Source organism: Halichoeres trimaculatus, unplaced genomic scaffold (genome assembly GCF_033239565.1).
Source record: "Halichoeres trimaculatus isolate MK-OKI-2021-1 unplaced genomic scaffold, fHalTri1.1 fHalTri1_scaffold_15, whole genome shotgun sequence".
Lineage (NCBI taxonomy): Eukaryota > Metazoa > Chordata > Actinopteri > Labriformes > Labridae > Halichoeres > Halichoeres trimaculatus.
Window position 1 is genome coordinate 14,841,390 of NW_027437193.1, and position 19,424 is coordinate 14,860,813.

A 19,424-nucleotide genomic window follows, 5' to 3' on the forward strand; every position below is an offset into this window, starting at 1 on the left:
CTATAGTATATATTTGCACGTGTAGTACATGTTTTTTATGGGTTAAGAGGGAGATTTACATGTACTTTTTGACGTCATCACACTTCCATGCAACTGCTTCTCCTACCCTGTGTACACAGACTATGACCAGTGATAGGTGAAGTGAATAACACTGGTTGTCTCTTTATTATGACAACTGTCAGTAAGTGGGATATGTGAGGCAGTAGATGAACATTGTGTCCACAAAGTTTGGATAGTGCTCATAATTGTGTCCCGTATTATAACGAAGTGGATCACTTGGTGGAAACACAGCTTTTGTTCAGATAATTCCTCTCCCCTTCATAAATTAGTCTGAGTAATTCAGATGGAGGACGAGAGCGGAGTGAACAATCTGACAACCTTTTTCCATCTACTTTTGTGTGCCTTGCATTTATTCAATGTTTATTCATTTTTTGTTTTTTTCTACTTTTTTAATCAGGAGTAAATCTATCTCTCTGTTTGATGTTGATTTCATGGAAAGGCTGCATGTGCAAAAATGAAACCACAATGTTCACAATCACAAGTGCTATAGACACTTTTTTACTGTTGTATTAGAGAAAAATACTGACACTATAAAGGTTAAATTCAGGATTGAGAGTCAGGCTGTCATGCATTAAGTTGTCAGTAAGATGGAAGGACTCCCATCTTTGTAAATAACTTCGCTTCAAACTGTGAACACTCATCTTGATCCTCAAATCAGTTATTTATATCTTCATTTACTGGGTTTACTTCACAGATCTCTGACACCCACACACCCAACCCACCCAACCGTGCAGGGAGGAGGAAATGCCGATACATTATTCATTTCTTGCTGCACATTAATCATTATAAATGAAACAAAATCAATGAAAGAGCTGTTGGCTAAAGGGTGAGAAAAATTATCCAGATGAAGCAGCGGAAAGTAGGGAAACTTTTGTAACACTTTTAAAGATTTTCAGCCCTACAGAGCGTCCTGCTAATAAATCATTGTGGGTCTTTACTGATGAAATGATGTGAAATAACTCAGTATTGCATCTGTTCCTTCATGCTTTCCCTGAACTTAAAAAAGCATTCAGTGTTTGTCAGTTGAACATCTTGGAGAGTTAAAATAGAGATACACACAACTGGTCAAAGCTACAAAAGTAGAACCCCTGAACTTAAGACCCATCAGAAAGATACACACAGCACTGATCTCTCTTTGTCAGAAAGGCGGCGAACTGTGTGTGCTTCTTTTTCCTTTTGGGACTTGTGGGAAATGAACTGCTGCTGCTCTCAGCTGCCTCATCATTTCCTTCATAATTATTTTTGTAATGCCTCCCCTGCCTGTCTTTGTGTCCTTTTCATCTTCTTGTTTTTGTTTGCATGCATTCAAGTGTTGGTTCCTTTGCAACTCTGCTGGCATACAGATTTACTGTATGTATTTTACCTGGTAAAAATGATAAAACACCATATTTTTTGCAGTAGTTTATCACCATCCACCATCTTTGTTTTGGCCTCACTGAAAGCACAAGCAGCATTGTCACAGATTTGTCAAAACTAAACTTCTGTTCCTGTCTATGCATCTCGCCTAATTACACATATGAAAAGGTATCAGTGAACTTATCTTTTGTCTCTGCTGATGTCTATCCAGATATCCCACAATGCTTTAGTCACATGACAGCAGTAATCCAGCTTGTGACTGAATCAGCTCCTAAGCCGTCACAGTGCAGATTAGCACAGGAAAAGTACAGAGTAGGAGACTCAGCACCAGGGCTTTCCCTGCTTCCTATCTTCTGCCATGTCTCTCCTCAGCCCCATCTGTTACTGCTCACATGACCTCAGTTAACCTGGAAACACCTCACCTGGTCAATCAAAAATTCAAGTTTCTGTTTAAGTTTTTATGATTTATTGCACCAGAGTGAATAGCTGAGACTGACACCCACCCCCTTTGTGTTAGTCTCAGCTATTGAAAACTGAAAATAGAAACTGTCAACATATTTTCTTATGATAAAGTTCTATTTTGTAGGTTTCTGGGAGGCATTGCTGTCAATTTTACTTCACTTCATAACCAGTTAAAAAATACTCAAAGGAGCTTTAAGTTTATTTTAGGATTTTTTTTTTTTTTTTTACCTTTATATGACAGGATGGCCAAAGGAAGTAGAGAAAAAGAAATGACACACAGCAAAGGGTTCTGCTAACCTCTCAAATGTGTTTGGTATTGCTGATGATTTGCCATGTTGCTTCTCATATTTTTGTGTCCTCCCAACACGTTAGTCACAGCAGTTTAGTGGTGTCTGCTTATTGTTTTGGGTTTGATTATTTTTACTCCTTTCTTATTTCTTGGAAAGGGAAACCAAATTACTTCCACATGTTAGATATAAAAACAACTGAAGCAGCCAGAATTTCAAAATCGCCTTTCTGTTTCCCCTTGCCACTTACACCGGTGTCTGCCATCGCCATTTCATGACATCTCAGGTCCATGACAGTATTGAGACACTTTTTATTCTTTCTGAATTATGAAATTTATTTTACATTTTGAAAATTTTCATATATCATTACTGGCATGATGCCAATTTATCATGATAAAGTGTTAAATTGTTTAAGTTTATGAATGTTTCAGAGCTACTTTAAAGTTTATACTTTGCTCCCCATGGCCTCTTTCACTGATGCTTTGTGTTTCCTTTTGTCCTGTAGTGTTTTAAATAAACTGAACATGACCAGCACATGTGCGTCTATGCTACTGAGTGCTCCAAGAACTTGACCTCAGAATGTTACGAAATGACAAATTGTTGCTATAATTAGCCCCATCTGTCCTTCTTTTCTGAAACTCTCATGGGGTCTAAGTTAAAAATAAAGTATCATTCTTATCTGTTTCCCACCAACGTGCATAATTAAGAGTCTTGTGCTCTTCACATACATGGCTGGTGATCCCATTACCTCCATGGAAACAATAAAGGGTTATGAGAAGGCATCCACGGTAACCTGGTCTCCCTGGTAAAATGAATGTCTGGTGCTCATATCCTCTAATAATGTGTTATATTTGTAAGCAGCCTTTTCATGCCTCTGCTTATTGTCCCCAAAGAGAGATAGAGTGACTCACCTTATTCCCGAAAGTGAGGCTGATCCTGTGATGTAGCACTGCATTGTGGGAACCATAGCAGTGTTGGTGTGTGATTTCAATTTCAAGAGCTTGCACAGGATAATAAACATGCTATGTGTATGCTAGGATCCACAGCAGTGTTATGTTAACTGTTAGCATCTTATCACACTTGTTTTATCAATCTTCCATCACTGCCTCAGTCTTGCTGATTTTCAAAGTGAAGTGATTAGTTTCACCAGCACTGATGCTTCTGAAATTAGCTGAAAAGAGCAGCTCCAATGATTGTACACAAGGTAAAAAGCTGAAGCCCCCACTGCTAGCTAGTTAGCTAAACTTAGCATCAAAGCAAAACAACTATTTTTGTTCTCTGACTTAACAACTAAGACATACCTCACTTTAATGAGCTCTAGAGTTTCTGTGGAGTAGATTTGTTTTACATTGATATTAGCCAGGTTAGCCCGGTTAGCCATTTGGCTCTGTTGGGTTACTGTAAAGCTAAGCTAACAGTTTAGCCTCATTGTGTTGACTGGAAAGTAGTATCAGTCTTTGTAGGGAATTATTATCATGTTCAAAACTGGGCCAGTTGTGATGACTAGAGTAGTTTACCAAGTTAGTTTGCCTGTAGCTTGATATGGTGCGGGGTTTTTGTCTTCATGACTCCCTCATATTCTCAATTAAACTCACTTTATCTCATCATTTTGTTGTCGTACACTTCCAAGTCTGGAAGAACCTCTGGGCTTGTTGCATAAATACTAGGGCTGTTTTTCTCCTGATTAGAGTCTTTTATGATTGTTGGGGTGCCAATTTGATGTAAAATGTGGTTCTCTGATATTTGTAATTTTTGTTCCAATTTTTCGTTCATTTTATTTTAACACCAGACTATGTGAAATAATTGTATGATGATAATGACATCTACAGACTTTATCAGGTGCCATATTTTCCCCAAAATTGTACGTCATGTAAATCAGAAAAAAAAAACATTTTGCCCCCTGTTGGAGAAAAGCGGTACTAAAATAAAGGATTTAAATTAATTAATTAATTAATTAATTAATTAAAAAAAATCAAAAAATATTTTTAATGAAGAATCCCCATTTAAAAATCTTAAGACTGAATATCCTGATACTTGTGTGAATCATTTTTTCTCCCACCCCTAATAAATACCTTAATGAGTTATAAAAATGATACTCAGATACAGTCACATTAAACATATGCACCACTGTCAAGCCCTAAAACCTGATAGTGCCCTGTTTTGTTTTTTCTTTCTTTTTTTCTTTAACAGCATATTCACCCAATAACTTGTTGATGTGATCAGTGGTGGCTTGTCAGAAAAAGCGCTAGTGTTACCCTGCTGTCCTTGTTATAAGTTGTACACAAGGGTTCAGTCCTCTCAAGAGAAAGGATCTTCCAGGGGCACAAGAAAATGCACCCTAAATTCACAACACAACACCACCAAACACACACGCAAATATGTATTCACCCAAGCAAATACACACAAAAGCATTTCCGTGTCATGAAACACCCAGATATGATACCTGCTTTTGTACCTTTATGTAATATGTATGCTTTTGATGTTGTTATTGTTGTCTATCAGGAAAGATACACCGTCCGCCATTGTGTGCAATTCGAGTAACAAAATCTTTCAACAAATTATAAACATTGTTGTGTCCTGCTAAATAAATTATGGCTTACCTTCAAACTTTACAAGAAAAATAATCTTATAAGCTCTGTATCAAAAAATCCATTCACTGTAGAAGTTGTATCAATGGATAGCTTGAAGCTATGCTAACAAATTACACTGATGGATATGAAGGTCAGAGTGTAATAATGAGTTTAATGGATAAACGATAATTACATGTCAGCACATTTAACTCCAACACAACTTCTCTCAGTCACCTCAAGTGAAACCTTAATTACACTAAATATTGATGCCTTTGGTACTCTGTTATAATGGTTTCTCAAATTCCATCTGTTGATTGTTGATTCATGCTGCAGCAGAAATTAGTGTTCAGTCGATTTTGTTACCCATACACAGTTTTTCTTCTCTTTTTCCATGTGCAGGAGAATCACTGTCGCAGGATAAAGATCTTGGGAGACTGTTACTACTGTGTATCTGGACTGACCCAACCCAAGACTGACCATGCCCACTGCTGCGTAGAGATGGGTCTGGACATGATTGACACCATAACGTGAGTGTTTGGTTTGGTTTCTGTGTGGAAGATTTCAGCAGCGTTTTATCAAAGTGAAATTTAAGTAAGTTGTCATCGTGAATTACATCATCTTACTATAAGCTGAAGAAATCTTTGTAATCCTTCTAAACAGTCTATTTAACTGAGTAGTGTAGTGATCTTGCTCGAGTTGGACAAACTACAGCTTTATTAGCCATGTGTGCTGTGAGCGAATTCTAACACTGAACATTTTAGCGAGCAGAGCTGCAGTTGGCTGAGAGGAAAGGCTTTATTGAGGGGAGAGAAATAAACAATTCTATTGAGCTTGAGAGAGCCTGTTTTCCCTCACATTGTCTGCATGGTTTGGAGGGCAGAAAGAAAAGCACCAAAGAAAGGCAAGAGACAGGAAGCAGATTAAATCAGATACTTCCATGGCTTGACTAAAAGTCTGTTAATTAACCACAGTGTTTCCTTTTAAGACTGACTGAATAGAATTCCTCAACCAAGGAGTCTTTTTTGGTCCATAATGGTGTGCTAGAGAAAAATCTTTGTTTTATGACAGATCACTGTATTCTTTTTGTAATGTTATAATATTCTTAATTAAGAATGTGGAGTCTTCTACATGAACTCATTAATTGTAGAATAAAAATTTGAAACCAAAATCCACAATTGGCCTTTAAAGTCATTATGCACTGCAAATCAGCATCCAAAGGGGGGTGCCTGTTCAGCTTAGTGATTTAATCGCTAAGCCAAACCTTACAGAGGCTAAGAGTGGCCTGGGCTTTGGTCCAACCCGCAGACCTTTGCCACTTGTTATTCACGAATCCCTCTTCCAGGTTTCCTACACTATTCATTGTCCCAACTCTTAATGAAAACATAAAAGGGATGAAATTCAAAAAGTTGGGTTTTGTATCTATTAGAAACTGGTATCAAACAAAAACAAAATTCATAATATTGCAGTGGTGTGTACTGAGGGGGGGCAAGGGGGCAGTTGCACCCTCTTGTGGCCCAGTTGTTGAAAAGCACACGCTAAAGTGCCCTATTTGGAGCCAAAATGTGCACTATAATGCACTTTTGGGAGCTAAACTCATGACACAGTGTCCTTTTGTGAGCCAATACACATCATGAAGTGCCCGCTAGGCTGGCAAAACTCATTTAACTGCCCCCTGGCAGGTTAAAACATGATAAAGGGCCTTTTATGGAGCCAAAAAGTGCTTAAGTGCACTCTTGGGAGGCAAACTGCGCTAAAGTGTCATTTGGAACCCAGTGCCTTCTTCAGATGCAAGATCACACCGTGTGTGGCCTTTTCTTTTTGCCCCTGCCCTTCAAAAAGTCTGTGCACACCACTGTCATATTGAGTTCAAGCTGGACATAGTAAGGCTCTGGTTTTTATTTCAAAAATATTTATTAAATTTGTTCAGCCTGGCCTAAAAATATGAGTTTTAAAATAAAATCAAATTACCAGCATAAACCAGGCTACAGTTACTTTTAGTGCCTGAAGAACAGCTGGCAGGGGTTAGATACAGTGGTTAACTTCTACGGCAAAAACAGCATTACTTTTAAGTTTTTGTTGTAAAGCTTTTCACTGAGTCTTCCTTTAAAAACATTTAATCAAAACAAAACAAAACCCAAATATATTAAAAACAAAAACAAAAAAATAATGATTAACTTTCAAATATACAAGACAAAGTCAGCAGATGAAGAACAGTTTTTCTGTAAAGGCCTGCCAACAGGAGGCGCCAAAATCAACACTATCTGAGAATTCTTCACAGGAGCTTGAACTGTTTTTGAAACCTGGTATTTAGTTTTCCTAAAGCTATTTTCATTTAGATTTTTTTAAGCTGAACAAGACTGTGAACATTCATTTCCAACATGTATTTTTTGATATTTTGAGTTGGATCTCCAGTGGCTTTAAAACACAGAATAATAAAATTATGATTGGATTTCAACTGCTTAAAAATGATTGATTTCTCATTTTAAATTTCACCATATGAAACTTATAATAGGTGTGTCTGCTGCCACAGACGTATTTATCACCTCTGTTTGTGTAATTTTATAACTGTACACACCTCATATGAAATTCATGTTGTCATACATTGTTGTTTATGTTTTATCATGCTGTACGTATTTTCCTGTGCTGCCTTCTCAGCCTCATTATAGATTCACTGTAGATATAGATTTGATGTGATCTCATGACCTCACTCCAACACTCCACGCGTTGTGCCCCTGCAGGTCAGTAGCCGAGGCCACAGAAGTCAACCTGAACATGCGCGTGGGCTTACACACCGGCCGGGTGCTGTGTGGAGTGCTGGGCCTCAGGAAATGGCAGTATGATGTGTGGTCCAATGATGTGACCTTAGCCAATGTGATGGAGGCTGGAGGACTCCCAGGGTCAGTGCTGGTATTTACATGAATCACAGCCTCTGCAGAGATGAACACACGCTGCCTTGATCTGTTTATGTTGTGGAGCTCTTTGAAGTGTTTATGAACTTGTAATCTGATTTTGAAATCTCTTTCTACTATATAACTTCTCATTCTAAATCTTCATTCAAAGTGTTATTTTGTGTTACATGTTAAGTTGTCTGAGGTTTAAATGCAATTCACAAAAAAGTGCACTAACTAACTAACTAACCTGAACCTAAGGGTTGAATTTTCAGACATCTGACCTAGAGGTGAGTAATGGCAAGAACCTCACGATACGATACGCATCATGATACTTGGGTCAAGATATGACATTATCAGGATATTATCATAATATTGTATTGTGATATATTGAGATATGCTACACAGATAACTAAGAAAAAAATAGAGACGATGTTTATGAAAATTTCATATTATTCAAAATTGAAAGGACAAATTAAGTCAAAATTATTTGATTGAAATAACAAAATTATATTTTATTGTTTTTGAAGTGCTGAAATTCAAATACATACATACACTTAGGTTTAAAATATGTAGTGCATCAAGTTTGTCACTTAGAATAATGTTGCAAAAATTACAGGGTGGAAGACATGGTTAGTTGGTGTAACCAATGTTTCTCATAAAAATCTGATATTGCATAAAAAGTTACTTTGATTATGATTCTATCAGTCTACTACACTGTTAAATTAAACTTAAAATGATTTGAAACCAACTGACCCCAAAAAAGAGAGAAAAAAAAATATGTCTACAGCATCAAAACCCATATCATCAAGTTAAGTAATAAGATGTTTTAAATAAACTTTGAGATTAAATTTGATATACAGCCTATGGGCAACACACAGGAGTAGCTCTTCAGCGCCATCTACAGCAGTGGAGGTGAGAAAGCCGTATTTTACTTCCAACTCGACTAAAATGTAAATATTTATTTTTACAAAAATATTTATATTTAGAGTTGAAATATCAATGTTGTATTGGAGGTCAAGTATTGTGACATGATGCTGTACCATTATTTTTTTCACACCTCTGATTTGACCATAATTTCCCTGCTTACTGTTCCAGTTTTACCCAGATGCCCCTCTCAGACCCTGTCTCCCACACAAAGATCATAGGAGAGAGTGTCTGAACTGTCATGTTACTGCTGCTGTTAAATCTCACGTCTCTCTTTCCTGTGCTCTGCAGGAAAGTTCACATCACCAGATCCACGCTGGAGTGCCTAAACGGAGATTATGAGGTGGAGCCTGGGAACGGCCATGAAAGGAACGCCTTCCTCCAGAAACATGAAATTGAAACCTTCTTTATAGTGCCATCTCACCGACGGAAGGTACCATGTTGTGATTCTGTTTTTCTGCAGTCAGCTTTAAGTTTCTGTGAGCTCTTAACAGAGGAAAATGACCCAGATGTCAGCAGCAGTTTTATCCTCAGATTACACTTTTTGTCATAAATTGGCCTCATTTGATTTTTTTTTTATCTCCCAGCTAGTGTACTTAACACAAGAGCAGAGCTTCTGCAGGCTGCATGCTAATCCATATTAATATAAACCACTGTTTATGGTGATTCAGAGGGGGTTAGGTTTTAAGAAACAACAGCCTTTGTTGGATTTAGATTTATGCTAAAAGACTCCCTCGAAGAAAAAATATGTCTTGAGCCACACACGACACATTGTTGTTGGGCTGATCTCTCTTACAGCCTGTAATGGATTGAGCTGCAGCTAGAGAGACTGAGAAATATAAAAACTCAACAGCCCAAGGCATCTATCATCTCAATTCTGCACAGTTCAACAAACTTACAGAGCTAGACGTGTGTGTGTCAATGATTGCACATAAAACACGCACATCTCCAACAGATGTTGCAGCTGGAGAGGGAATTTCAGTCTTGTCTTTGCTCTCCTTTCCTCCCCTCCTCTTCTTTCCTCCCCTCCTTCCTTTTGCAGCAGGTTTCATGTTATGCAAGAAGAAGCTTGTGCATAGGTTACATGGGTCCATATGCAAACCTGTAACACCCCAGTTGCGTGTTTTTCCCTTTGATATGCAGGAGACTTTGGTAATCCTCTTAACAGAGCTGATGGTTAAACTTCATCAAAGACTCACAGATAGATGCTCCCGCACTAAGCTGTTTTAGATAGGCTTCTGCTCACTGCTTTTATGGCTTTAACTACTCCGGCTTAGGGACACACTGATAACTTTGTGCATCAGACAAAACAAACACTCCTTCTAGAAACAGCTCCTCCATAAACCTTTAAACATGCTAATTTTTTTACTCCTTTCTTTAGAAAAGCTTGAAGAGAAATCAGGGCAACAAGGTGCCAAAAGTGTCCAAACCACCTGAGGGATTGACCTACCTTATTTCAGCCTCTTTCTAGTTAAACTCCGCAGCCTGAAGATAATGGTTGCATGCGTGTGTGCGTGTCTGTGCATGAACATGTGTGCACATACATACTGTCTACAGCCTGTGCATGATTTACCTTACATAAGACATATCACTGTGTGGGCTATCATGACTAAATCCTTGTTCCCGTTTCTTATCTGGTGACAGATATTCCCAGGATTGATTCTTTCGGATATAAAGCCCGCCAAAAAGATGAAGTTCAAAACTGTGTGCTACTTACTAGTGCAGCTTATGCACTGCAGGAAGATGTTCAAGGCTGAGATTCCCTTCTCCAATGTCATGAACTGCGAGGACGGTGATAAGGTATCAACTCTCAGTGTCTGTGTTGACGTTTCTGTGTTTGTTCGTGCTGTGATTTCTGCTTAAATGGAGTAACAGAGTGCGCTCATGAATTTCTTTTCTGTGGCCTTCCTGATGTGAACTCGTGGGCAGTAGATATTACCCCTCATAAGAGATGCTTCCTTACACAATATTTCAACACAAATGTTTTTTGTCCCCCCGTTAAACAATACATAATGTACTCTTGCGCCACACAAACTGGAAATCAGGACACCAATTAATCCCCGCATAAATCCCCCCATTAAGTTTACACTTAGTGTGTTTGAAATCTGTTTTTGCTAAAGAAAGTAGTGTAGGGTGTCCTGTAAGTTGGGTGAGTCAGTCAACCATCACTGAGTAGTTTGAATCAGGACCCAAGGATTTATTCACTATAGAGATGTACAACCTTTACATGTGTATATTGTTGAAGCAAGGTAGTTGTTGACAATAATGTAGAATAAATCAATTGGTCAATTATTGATCACTCTTTACTCAAATTGTTTGAAACAAGTCAACCATCCACCATCACAAAGTACTTTAATTTGAACTCTTTCTTGCTCTGCCTCACATTTTTGTACTGAAATCAGGAGTTTCAAACTAAACAGGTGTTTTTACACCCAGACTTTGAGCCAGCACACTTCAACTCTCTGAGAAGTCAGAAATTAAGTCGTAAATATACAGTAAAATGTAAACTATAATACTAAATAATAATAATAATAATAATAATAATAATAATAATAATAATAAACTTAATTTATATAGCAATTTTCAAAACTAAGTTACAAAATGCTTTACATCATAAAAGCAACCAGTAAAAAGAAATCAAAGAGAAGAAGTGAGAGAGATGTAAAAGAGAGATGTGAGGAAAAATATAAAAATATATAAAAGACTAAGAACCACCACAAATAAAAGAAAAGAAAACATCTGTAAAAATAAAAACATTAAGGATTAAAAATATTAAAACAACAAAGGATAAAAAATCTAAAAGGATTTAAAATACTGCCCATGATACTGTTATCAATAAAATAAAAATTAAATAAAAGCAGCATTTTGACAATTAAAACATGCTCAGGTAAAATCTCCAGTAAAAGCACGTCTATAAAATGTATATTATATAAAGTATAATTCACTGTAGCTGCGACAAAAACCTCATACTGGTGGGCTACTAAATTGTGCACTGTATATAGCACCTATTACACAACTACAATGTGGTACAAAGTTCTTTACGTAAAAAACAAAAAACAAACAGAATACTGTAAATTAATGTCGAAGCATGGTACATATAGAGGGATTATTTGTTTATCAACAATGGCGGATGTGTTCGCATTTTGACTGTAGAAGAACTGCTGAGTATTGTTTGTCAAGCAACTTGCGTGAGTCAACCACCAATTTTTGACTTAATATCATCACTTTGACGGATGGTAAATGGCTCTTGGCTTTGTGAAAGAAAAAGCAGTGAGTGGACTTCATTATCATTATCTGTGGAAACTTACCAGACTGTGAAATACCAGGATGTAAAAATGTGTCAATAAACCAAAAACCCTCCTAAACCAAAAAGAGAACACAGCTGGGCATGAGACCCGCTTCATAATAAAGGAACCAGTACAGAGAACTGCAACAAATCTATCAGAGTATTGATAGTTGTGTATTTCAGGGTTACTAATAAGACTGGTTAATAGTTTGATAACACACTGTAATTTAACTTTTATCAGAAAATCTGTTTCTGTGAATCATAACTTATGTTCACTTGTTATTTACTCGCCAAATTGAGTTCACGTTTGGTCATAAAGAAGACACATTTAAAAACACAGCCGCAGATGTCGCTGGTGTTTCACTGTCAAGTGTGACCCTGTTAACTGGTGACTCTCTGCTATTAATCACTGATGTGTTTGGCTAAGAGTCACCAGTTAGCATGGTATCTTTTAACTCCAAAACACTGGTTCCTCTCCTCTGTGGCAGTCAAAACCTGATAGACCCGTTGTATAGTTTTGTTTCTGACATCTGACTCCAGAACAACTAGACACTTCGATGCTGCTTACAGTTTGAAGTGTTTAAAAGAATGCTAACTCATCTGAATGAATGCTGCTTCTGCAGTCAAAATGCGCGCGCATCTTTCTGATGACGTTGACTGATAATCCCTCTGTATAAAACATGAATTTAAACATAGAGACTAATGCACATTGACAGCAATAAATATTTTAATTGAAGGATTAAAGTTCAAAAGTTTAAAGTAAGATAAAGCGTCAAGCCCTTTATAGAGTGCTCATTGAGATATTTTGAAATTCACAATTTTGACTCCTAAGTGTTATTGCAGAAGTTACCAAATATGGCTAATTACCAGACAAGAGTAAAGGATTAAAAGGCAAAGATACATAAAAGTCTGACAAATGGCAATATAACCAAGTAGTTAAGTAATAAATATGAAGACATATAAGAAAAAAAACATTGAAGCTACATTAGAACTACGGTAGTAATCTCAGTTTGGTGTTGTTTCAAACACTGTATCCCCCTCACATGTGAACTGTACTGTCAGCTACACAGCAGCCTGGCTAAATGCCAAAGAGCCAGTTTAACCTTGTGTGTCTGAAGAAAAACCCTGTGGCCTGGCAGCCCTACAACTCTTGCACCAGCTGTTTTAATCCAGATTGTCAGGTGTGTGTGTGTTTGTTTGTGTGCGTGCCTATGTCTATGTGTGTGTTTCTCTCAGTGTGTGTGTGTCTATGTGTTCTTCGTATTTTTCTTCATGCAGAGACAAAGATCTAAATGCACTGTCATGTTGTAACGATGATGTTTTCTTGCTGAACTTCCACTTGATTGTTGTAATGCTTATGTTGATGGAGGGTAAAGCTGAGATAAGGGTTGAGTTGAGATGTAGAGCTTTAAAGTTGAGGTCAGGCCAAGAACCCAGGGTGTTACTTTAAGTCATGACAACAAGCTAACACACATAGAAGCTTCCCTACAGCCAGTTTCAAACAGAACATATACTGTCACATGTATATTTAATATATTTCATTGTTTTCTTGTGTGTTTTTAAACATTTTGATTGAAGGCTTGACCACAGTTATGTCTGCTACGTCCTCAGATCTTTCCCTACTACACGATAGTATCTGCCCTTGAATCTATATAACCTTTAACAGCACACTCCCTCTGTCGACAGAAGTCAGCTTAGTGCGAAATAGAAAAACAGAAAAGCGGGGACAGCTTAAGTGATACATACACCTTCCACTGAAGGGTTATTTCACATTCAGACCACACACACTTGAGTTGCATGAAATGATATATCCATTCAAGGCACGGGGGGGAGTAATAAGAAGGACCAGGCTTGAATGAAAAGGTTTTTTAGTGCTGCAGACATGGCTGCACGCTGTGTCCTGTGCTGTGTCGGGCACAATATGGAACACAAGATTTCTGCAGGTCAAAATGTTGCTGCTTCATGAATAAATAAAACAAGAGTATGAGGGAGGGAAAGCAAAAGAAGAAGGATAGATAAACACTGTAGGGAGTAGGGAATAATGGATGAAGAGGTAGACAGTAAGGATGAATGAACAGAAACAGGAAAGAAGTTGATAAGTGTAGAGATGTTGGAACATGTGGAGATGAAGGAGGGAAGGAGAGGGAACATAGAAGGAAGCAGAAAGATATGGAGATAAGGTGGGTTATAGGAGGAGGAAAGGAGGATGGATAGATGGTAACAGGAATACAGGAGAGGGTCAGACTGAAGTAGTAAAGAAATGAGGAAAGGATGTCAGAAAGCCCAGTGTAAAGACTGAAATGAATTAAAAAGAACAAAATACAAAAATATGTGAGGAAAAAATATCTATAGGAAAGACTTAAAGCAAGCAAGAGTGAATGTAAGGAAGCATAACATAAAGGAACAAATTGAGAGTCACAGAAATAGGAATGAAGAGAAAACAGGAGATGTAAACAAATGTCGAAGATGAGCAGGAAAGAAGACAGACAAAAACAAAGAAAGGGGTCAAATCAGTGAGCTGCACACATTTCTGTGATGTAATGGACTCTTGAACACTCTCCCTCATCCTCTCCTCCCCTAATGTGGCACTGGGCTACGCAATTCATACAGCATGCTCTCTTATATGTACACACATCCACGCACACACAAACATCTACTCTGCCATGTTCAGTCTCTGGCCTTGCTCCAGTGGCCAATGTTTTGCATAGCTGCTCACTTTGGCTTCAGTAGACACTCAGACTCAGCGGGGTGCATCCAGTAATGAAGTTAAGTGTGAAGGCAATGTCCTCATTTGAAAGTATAATAAGCCGCCAGAGTTTATTGTTCACTGTTATCCAACCCTGTCTTTAATATGATAATACTCCAGTGGTACGGAGAATACAGCACGATGCATTTAAGCCAATTTATTACACTATTGTCTTCCTCCAGAGGAGAGCCATGAGAACAGCTCCACAGAAGCTGAGGAACCGTACCAACGCAAACCAGGCCAACATGATCCAGAGCAGCCCCAGAACCCGCGTGAACCGCTACATCGGCCGGCTGATCGAAGCCCGGCAGACAGAGTCGGACACGGCAGACCTCAACTTCCTCACACTCATGTATAAGTGCTCTGAGCGCGAGCAGAGGGTGAGGCGCACTTCCAGTACATGTACAGAGAGATGTTCTGCTGTGATCTGCCACTCACTCCTGTCTCCTCTCATGTTATCACACAGTACCACCAGGTTCCTGATGAGTACTTCACCAGTGCGGTGGTCCTCTCTCTGATCCTAGCTGCCTTGTTCGGCCTTGTTTATCTACTCATAATACCACAGTATGTTCAACAAGTCATCTTGTTGCTCTCTTTTCCATTATTTCCTCCATTTTCAGTTTCTGTCTCTTTAACAAACTATCTACATTTCCCTCTCTCTGTTTTTCTCTCTCAGGGGCACAGTGGTGCTAGTTCTTCTCGTCTTCTGCATCTGTTTCCTTGTAGCTTGTATTATGTACCTGCATATAACTAGAGTACAGGTAAATACGGCAACTCTCTTCCCTCTCACTTTTACGTATCACCTGATAGCTTTAAGCAGATCTATGTGTGATCTAGTTCCCAGCAGAGCTTCCAATTAAACCTTTTTTATTTATTGTTTTTTTTCATGTATTATTTTAAGTCTTGTGCATATTGGATGCAAAATTACATCTTAAGTCTCTCTGTAGCATAAAGGCCTATGAGCACTGACCTGCTTGACAAACGTTATTGACCTTTGCAGGTCTGTGCTGTTTAATTCAGATAGTGGATGAGTTAAACAAGTTATTTTAAAGAGGATTAAAAGGTTACAAATTAATAAATTATGTCAGTTAAGTTTTAAAAACAGTGTCTGTATTCTTGTTTGGTCTTCAGAAGTAGCAAAAGAGTGAATGCTGTCATCACTATAGGCTCTGCCAGCCTATCTGACGTTTCATCTCTTTTTTTTTTAGTTCATGTGTGTCATGTTTAGCATAAACGAAGCCAAAATAATGTTGTTATTAATGTTTTTGTGACATGCTTCTGCCTTGGAGTGAATTGAATTTCTATCAGCTGTCTGGCTACGCATAAGATCATGAGCTGCAAGGGCAGCGTAATTTCTTAGCTGTAAATTTTAGGTAAATGTTGATTGAATTTCTTCAAAATATTATCTAAAAACAACTGGTAGAAATAATGTTAAAGCATTAGCACCAGCTCTTGACTTCTAAGCTGTAACCTCAAAAACACAAGTCTGGTTAGTTCCTCCATGATCAGAGGTCTAAATCTTTCTTGATTTTCTTTGGAAGAGAAAATTACGGTGTTTCAAAAGATTGAGTGCTGAGAACACAGCAAAATAAAGAACTGTTTTTTATACGTTGGGACATGAGGGACTGAAAACACTGATGCTATTTTTATGTTTTTTAGTTCAGAAATGGGGCACTGTCAGTTCATAAAACAATGTCAGTGGACACAGGCCCTTAAATCTCAGACAGCCTATCTTTTCATTTCTGCTTCTGTTGAGGTTCATGGTCTCTAACAAAGTTCCTGGTTACTCAAACTTGAACTATAAACCTTACATCAGGGGTGGCCAACCTGTGGCTTGTAAGCCGTATGTGGCACTTTGCCTTTCGGTGTGCGGCTCTTCAATAAAACTGATATATTGATGCCAACGTTGGGATCAGTATTGATTAATACTTGGGTGATGAGATTGACATGTAATTGATACTTAAGTTTCAGTTTCTTTTCTCTTCATGTGCTCCTCTCAGTTGCTAGAGATAGATAGATAGATAGATAGATAGATAGATAGATAGATAGACAGATTGATAGATAGATAGATCGATAGATAGATAGATCGATAGATAGATAGATAGATAGATAGATAGATAGATAGATAGATAGATAGATAGATAGATCGATAGACGTTGTGTGTTTTTAAGATCATGTTTTTTTTTTTTGGTGGCTCTATGTAATACCACAGTAGTTTTTGTGGCTCTTGGTCCCTGACTCGTTGGCCACCCCTGCCTTACATCTTCTTTCTTTTTTTCCGCACATCTTTCATCATTGTTCACACACACATTATTTAAACAGCTGCTGATACCCAATGTCCTGTTTCAATCTTCATATGTAGCAGCCCTTTCCATTTATAAGTAATAGATACATGTGATGTTCTCCTGTTAAACTGATTCATATGAGTTTTTTTGTTTTCCTCTTTTCTCATAGTGTTTTCCAGGGTGCCTGACTATTCAGATTCGCACTGCTCTCTGCATTCTCATAGTGCTCTTAATCTACGCTGTGGCCCAGGCCTGTGTGGTAAGTGAGACCTGATAGATTAGGGTAGATAGACATGTTCAGCACTGGATCTAAACATGTAATTTGAATGTAACAGATGGATGTTTTCAGCAGAACTTCTTGAGACAAAAACAAATATTACAACAAAAAAAGCCCCAAAATAGACGAATATAATTCTTTTTATTTATTGACAGTCAAATTTTCCTTAGCGTATTTTTGTAAGAAATTAAAAGTAGTTCACGTTGATGAAGCCAAGAAAAATAATGCCAAACTTGTTTACCATCTGTTATCACGTGAAAACTCTGCACAAACTTTTTCCTCTGAAAAACGAGATGAAACAAGAGACTTGTGAACATGTCAGCAAAAAGTTTTCCCCTTACCTTTAAAAACTGTTTTGATTAATCTTAAGACTGAATTTCTTTTATTTTGTCTGGCACAACAGAAACTGTGTTTTTGCAGAGTAAATACAGTCCTGTGCGACTCTTTGTTATTTTTAGGAAAAGTGAAGACAGAGCATGTTGTGAAATCACCACTTAAAGGTTTCTCTACTCCAAGTATCTGATTTTCATGCCCATTTATCTTCTTGTTTTCCCTCCCTCTGTCAGGTGGGCTGTATGCCCTGGCTGTGGGGTCGAGCCAACACCAACAGTTCCATCATCATCATTGATGTGGACGGCAGTGCCAACCAAACCATGGCAGAGCTGCCTTGTGATGGTGCCCGATACGCCTTTCTGTCCTGTGTGGTGGGCACGCTCACCCTGGCGCTTTTCCTGCGGGTCTCCTGGCTGCCAAAGATGGCGCTAATGCTGCTTCTGGGGGTGCTGTACATCACCGTGTTGGAACTCAGCGGCTTTCGCAAGACTGCAGGGTGAGGTTCACGGCACAACATGACCGCGGCAACACTCGCGCGACACTCTTCAGTGTGTTTTGTGTCTGTCCTTTCCTGAAATTGCACAACAACAACAACATAAACATTTGATCAGAGCTTAAAGTGAAAGCCCCCTGATCTAGTTATGTTTGTACGTCATTTGAGCTGCAGAGGCGAAGATTGGCTGTGAATGTCGAGTGAAGGTTTCTATGTTTGTTTTAGAGAGAGAGAGATAACCAGGAGTTTGGAAGAACATTTACTGTACATGTGCTGAGATATATGTGAGTGGAGGAGTCATTGCTTGTCTACAGCCCACATGCTCTTTCATTTTCCACCCTTTTGAGGCAGCACATGTGCCCATTAGTTCCAAATCAGAAGCCTGAAAGGACACGGTGGGCTGGATGATGGGAATGGGCTAGCTTTGTCTACCCCGTACCAAGGAGCCTGGCCAATTTCATTTGAACTTGGATCATAAAATTTATCCTTAAAGTGATTCTGTTGAATTTGACAAAGCAAGTCAGATAAAGAACGATTATGAAAGCAAATTTTGTTCAGATGCAGTTATGCTTCAGTCAGTGGTATTGAATCAAATTGTGAATCCTTTTTTGTTAATGCATTTTGTGTCAATGTGCCTTTAAAAAAGTACATTTTCATTATTCTCTCTGCAAGCTTTACCCATGATTTTTTTTTTTTGGCACTGTGGGGGGTCCATTTAAACCTTCATGTGTAGTTTTCTGTGTGGTCCATTCCACTGCTGACGTGTGTGTTGGTCTCTTCCACAGTGGGGGGTCCTTCCACATCTGGGGCTACGAGCCCATCCTGTCTCTGTTGCTCTTTGTCAGTGCCCTGGCCCTCCACTCCAGGCAACTTGACCTCAAACTACGCCTGGACTTCCTTTGGGCTGTGCAGGTCAGGAAGTGTGTGTATCAGTGTGTCAGAGAATGTGAAAAAACATTTAATTCTTTAGTATCAGTAAACAGATTATGCTTGAAAGATTTTTATTATTAGGAAATAACCTGTCTGTTCTTTGGCAAAATGATGGTACAAGGCTTTATTGGGATTTTTTTTTTTGCTGCCAAAGTATTAAAAAGTACAACTGACGCAATCTCTGACAGTTGAGCTTTTTAGCAAACAGCACAATCATCCAAATACTGTACACAGCTCACCGTCCATGTCGTTTGGTTTTTGAGGTTATTTACTGCCCCCAAGTGGTGAAAGTGTGAATTGTCTGACTGTGTGGTGTGTTCACTGACAGGCCGAAGAAGAACGAGACGGCATGGAGAAAGTCAAGCTGGACAACCGGAGGATTCTTTTTAATCTTCTGCCTGCACACGTGGCTCAGCACTTCCTGTTGTCAAACCCCAGGAACATGGTGAGCCTCGCTAATAGACAGGCAGACAGACAGACAGTCAAACAGGTAGATAAAGAGACAGAAAAACTCTAATGTCTAC

The 19,424-nt window shown here is 38.5% G+C and overlaps 1 protein-coding gene across 2 annotated transcripts in view; it reads left to right on the forward strand.

Annotated features, from left to right (window-relative positions):
* The window catches only part of LOC141804078 (adenylate cyclase type 1-like), a 49,172-nt gene that overhangs the window by 26,701 nt on the left and 3,047 nt on the right, over positions 1-19,424 (forward strand). The window contains exons 5-15 of one of the 2 annotated variants that reach the window (XM_074688326.1): positions 5,135-5,262; positions 7,474-7,632; positions 8,842-8,983; positions 10,195-10,350; positions 14,765-14,962; positions 15,049-15,146; positions 15,259-15,343; positions 17,037-17,126; positions 17,711-17,973; positions 18,756-18,882; positions 19,229-19,390. In XM_074688326.1, coding sequence (XP_074544427.1) covers positions 5,135-5,262; positions 7,474-7,632; positions 8,842-8,983; positions 10,195-10,350; positions 14,765-14,962; positions 15,049-15,146; positions 15,259-15,343; positions 17,037-17,126; positions 17,711-17,973; positions 18,756-18,882; positions 19,229-19,390 — 1,608 coding nt within the window. The remainder of the gene's footprint in view (positions 1-5,134; positions 5,263-7,473; positions 7,633-8,841; positions 8,984-10,194; positions 10,351-14,764; positions 14,963-15,048; positions 15,147-15,258; positions 15,344-17,036; positions 17,127-17,710; positions 17,974-18,755; positions 18,883-19,228; positions 19,391-19,424) is intronic. The other variant, XM_074688327.1, reaches the window with a different exon arrangement.